This window comes from Rhinopithecus bieti, unplaced genomic scaffold (genome assembly GCF_001698545.2).
Source record: "Rhinopithecus bieti isolate Rb0 unplaced genomic scaffold, ASM169854v2 scaffold_11488, whole genome shotgun sequence".
NCBI classification, from domain to species: Eukaryota; Metazoa; Chordata; class Mammalia; order Primates; family Cercopithecidae; genus Rhinopithecus; species Rhinopithecus bieti.
Window position 1 is genome coordinate 1,675,623 of NW_016806879.1, and position 4,056 is coordinate 1,679,678.

The following is a 4,056-nucleotide window of genomic DNA, read 5'->3' on the forward strand; positions in this document are numbered from 1 at the left end:
AGACTGTTAGGTGCTTGTGGTGCTTAGGAGAGAGCAGAGGGTAAATTGGAGGAGCAATCAGGGAAGACTTCAAGGAGGAAGGGACGCCAGGGCTGGGCTTTCAGGGATGAAGGCAGTGGCTGGGAAGGAAAGACAAGAACTGTGAGGAGGGAAGGAAAAGGTAGGGAGGCAGACCGAGGAGATGACCCAGAGAGAGCCCTTAGGGAGGCCCCGACAGAGACCCCGGTCTATGAACTGCCCTGTCCCGGCCTCGGCAGACGGAGTACTTCGGCACTATCGGCATCGGAACCCCTGCCCAGGATTTCACCGTCGTCTTTGACACCGGATCCTCCAACCTGTGGGTGCCCTCAGTCTACTGCTCCAGTCTCGCCTGCAGTAAGTTCCCAGCCCGCCCCACCCCACTCTCGCTCGCCAACACCAGCTGACCCTGGGGAACCCTGGACACCCGTGGGCTTCAGACAGCTCCCACCTCAAGTCTGCTGGAGCCACTCAACAGGCATTTATTGAGCACGTCCTATGTGCCAAGCACTGGGCGCAGGTGCTCCATGGGGTAAAGGGATGAGTGATATGATCCCTGCGGTCAAAGACTTTCCAGTCTGAGGGCAGAGATAAGCTCTCCAAAATAACCACAGCCTGGGAGAGGAAGTGTAGGGGCCCAAAGCGAGACAGGGCCAAAGGGCTGTAGAATAGCCCACCAGGAAAGAGTCCAGTGTGAGGAAATGCCTCCAAAGCCTGGTTAGGACAGGCTAGAGGTGAGTGCTGAGCTCCTTTAAAAAAAAAAGAAAAATCATTGTTTGCTAATGAAAGAGAGCTTGTCTTTGGAAGTCATGAACAATGTGTGTTGCTGGTTTGTTCCTCTTCTAATGTTTTCACCTGAGTTTTAATTAAGATGAGGTGCCTGTGGCATCATCCACATAACGGAGCACTGGCCGGGGGCCGGGGGCTGGGGGGTGAAAGCGCTTGTGGGGGGTGAAAGCGCTCCTCACAGGGCAGCCACCAGCCTGCTCAGCTCAATGATGGCCTGGGGAGTCCCTGGGAGGCCCTTGGGGTTGGCTGGGGACCTGCTATCAGTGAATGGTCCCCGAAGTTCAATGAGACAGGACAGAACTTGGGGTCTCTTGGGGTCCAAGGGTCAAGGGGAAAAGGTCACTGCTCACCTCCAGAGCCCTTCCTGGGGCCAGGGCACCCCATCCCAGGAAGACATCCCAGCCCGTGACCTTCACCCAGCTCTCAAGAGACTGACAATCACCGCTTGCCCTTGCAGCCAACCACAAGCGCTTCAACCCTGAGGACTCCTCCACATACCAGTCCACCAGCGGGACACTCTCCATCACCTACGGCACCGGCAGCATGACAGGCATCCTCGGATACGACACTGTCAAGGTGGGTACCTGTAGGCTGCCGCTGCATCCCCGCCATCTGGCACCCCCAGAATAAGCTTATTCCAGCAAGATGAGTCTCAGTGATCACAAAAGTAACCTGATTGGGGGTACGGATCAGGGAGAAGCAGCAGAGATGTCACAGATATTGCTAGCTTGGGTGGCAGTGAGTAAAAGGGTGGGCTACCGGGAGCCATAAGCCAGCCTCAGCTCCACCCAAACAGAATGTTATGGAGGGTGGGGAGAGTCAGTAAAGGCTCAGTTCTCTATCGGCACCTCCTCTTCTTCCTCCTTCTCCCGACCTACAGCCCCCCCACGTCAGGAAATCTCCACAAACCCTCTCTGCTACTTTTGGGGCATGGCAAGAGTCAAAGGCCCTGAATCGCCCGGGGTCTGCTTTGCATTTGTTCATCAGTAAGTAACACAAACACACAGTGAATCTGTTCTCCAGCAAAATCTCACACTGAGTCATAGACCGTGGCCATCTGCAGATCAGCTGCCATGGTTACCTCCAGCAGAGGAACGAGCATTCCAGGAGACTGTCCCTCTCCCCTCCTTCCGGGCTGATGCCCTGGAAGCCAAGTCCTGCATGGGATGAACCAGGGCAGCTGTAGGCCTGAGGCTGGCACCCAGAGCTCAGTGAACATGACCAGATGGTGAACATCATCTCGGTTCCCCCACCCAGGTTGGAGGCATCTCGGACACCAATCAGATCTTCGGCTTGAGCGAGACTGAACCAGGCTCCTTCCTTTATTATGCTCCCTTCGACGGCATCCTGGGGCTGGCCTACCCCAGCATTTCCTCCTCCGGGGCCACACCCGTCTTTGACAACATCTGGAACCAGGGCCTGGTTTCTCAGGACCTCTTCTCTGTCTACCTGAGTGGGTAAGTTGGGTAGAGAGGGGCCTCCTCCCACCTCCCCTCCAGAGGTCACAGTGTTCTGGCCCAGCAGGAGCTGTCCAAGGCTGGCTGCGATGGAGAGGGTCTTGGGAAGCAAGGGATTTGGAAAGTCAATGTCTGAGGCTAGAGAAATGTGTCTTTGCAGAGTGATAGTGCCAAGTCTCCCTCTGACTGGCCATGTGCACTCCATCTTATTTACCAGCGTCTTTGTCCCCTTGATGTGCACAACACAAATGTCATCAGCCATTTGCCCCTCAGTGCCAGTTCCCTCATCCTTGGCCCCCAAAGATGCCACTGAAAATGAATACACTTGGCCAGACGCGGTGGTTCATGCCTGTAATTCCAGCACTTTGGGTGTCTGAGACGGGAGGATCACCTCAAGTCAAGAGTTTAAGACCAGCCTGGCCAACATGGCAAAACCCTGTCTCTACTAAAAAATACAAAAATGAGCCAGGCATGGTGGCAGGCACCAGTACACCCAGCTACTTGGGAGGCTGAGGCAGGGAGAATCGCTTGAGCCTGGGAGGCGGAGGTTGCAGTGAGCCAAGATTGTGCCACTGCATTCCAGCCTGGGCAACAGAGTGAGACTCCATCTCAGAAAATAAATAAATAAAAAAATAAAGTGAATACACTTCAAACAGACCAAAATTCCATAACACAAAAATGAAAAGATTTGATCAAGATATATCATGGATGATGACATTTTTAAATCATGAAAGCAAGTTTCTTTTATGATTTAATAAAACCTAGGTTCCATTTGTGACCATGGGCTAATTCTAGGAATGAACAAAGAAATACATGAACAAACAAACACATGAACAAAGAATAAATCAAATGTCAATTTGGGCTGAGTAGAGTGTTACGCAAGAATATCTGAGGGCATCATCCACTTTCTTAAGACACTCAACGTTCCTCTGACACTCACGTACGTCCTCCTCTTTTGAAAGGGATCGCCGTCATTCACTTGTTTCCTCGGTTGGTAACTACGTGTCTAGGTCCTCACTATATAGCATTGCACTGTGAGACATTCACAGCAAGGGTGGGTGGGTTCAGTGAGGGGGTTGTGTTTTATACCTGGCCAGTTCTCCGATGACTAATTTCTTATTGCCATCTCCATTTGCTTCTGCATCTACCCTGAAGCTGCAGAGATTTAGAAAATGAATGTTGAAATAACAAGAACTCCTGCAATTTACAACAGGAAGGCTCTTTGTCATGTATTCCTCTTGGCCAGTTGATGTTCAAGGTGGCTCTGAAACATAATCTGCCTTTATGAGCACTTAAATATTTCACGTGGGGCCATTGTATCTCCCCAGCTAGATCTGAGTCTCTCAATCTGGGCATTATTAACATTTCAGACCAGCATAAGTCCTTGCCAGGGGCTGTCCTATGCATTGTAGGACGTTTAGCAGCATCCCCAGCCTCTAAGCATTAGATGTCAGTAGCATCCACTGCCCCCACCCAACCAATCCAAAATGTCTCCAGACATTCCCCTGGGGGCAAAACTGCTCCCAGCTAAGAACAAGTGATCTCCACCATCAAGTCCTTAAGAGCCGGCACTGTCACCCATTCACATCCCTGGGGTCCCCATGGCAACTAGAGTGAGTACCACGGTGGAAACCACACACTCAACCTAAAAGACCCGTGTTCTTCCAAACGTAGTTCCACCACTCCCCCGCTGTGTGACCTTGGGCAGGTGGCCTCACCTCCCTCAGGCTCAGTGTCCTCATGGTAAGTGGAAATAACAGTGACAGTGTCCACTGCGTGGGCCCTGGCCTAA

General features: G+C 52.2%; 1 protein-coding gene across 1 annotated transcript; it reads left to right on the top strand.

Moving 5' to 3' along the window:
• The first annotated feature begins 95 nt into the window (after positions 1–95).
• On the top strand, positions 96–2,281 carry LOC108533624 (pepsin A-2/A-3-like). Its single transcript, XM_017878476.1, has 3 exons — positions 96–375; positions 1,265–1,383; positions 2,065–2,281. Exons 2-3 carry the CDS (start codon positions 1,351–1,353, stop codon positions 2,266–2,268), a joined length of 237 nt encoding a protein of 78 aa, XP_017733965.1. The 5' UTR covers positions 96–375; positions 1,265–1,350; the 3' UTR covers positions 2,269–2,281.
• Positions 2,282–4,056: the final 1,775 nt, after the last annotated feature.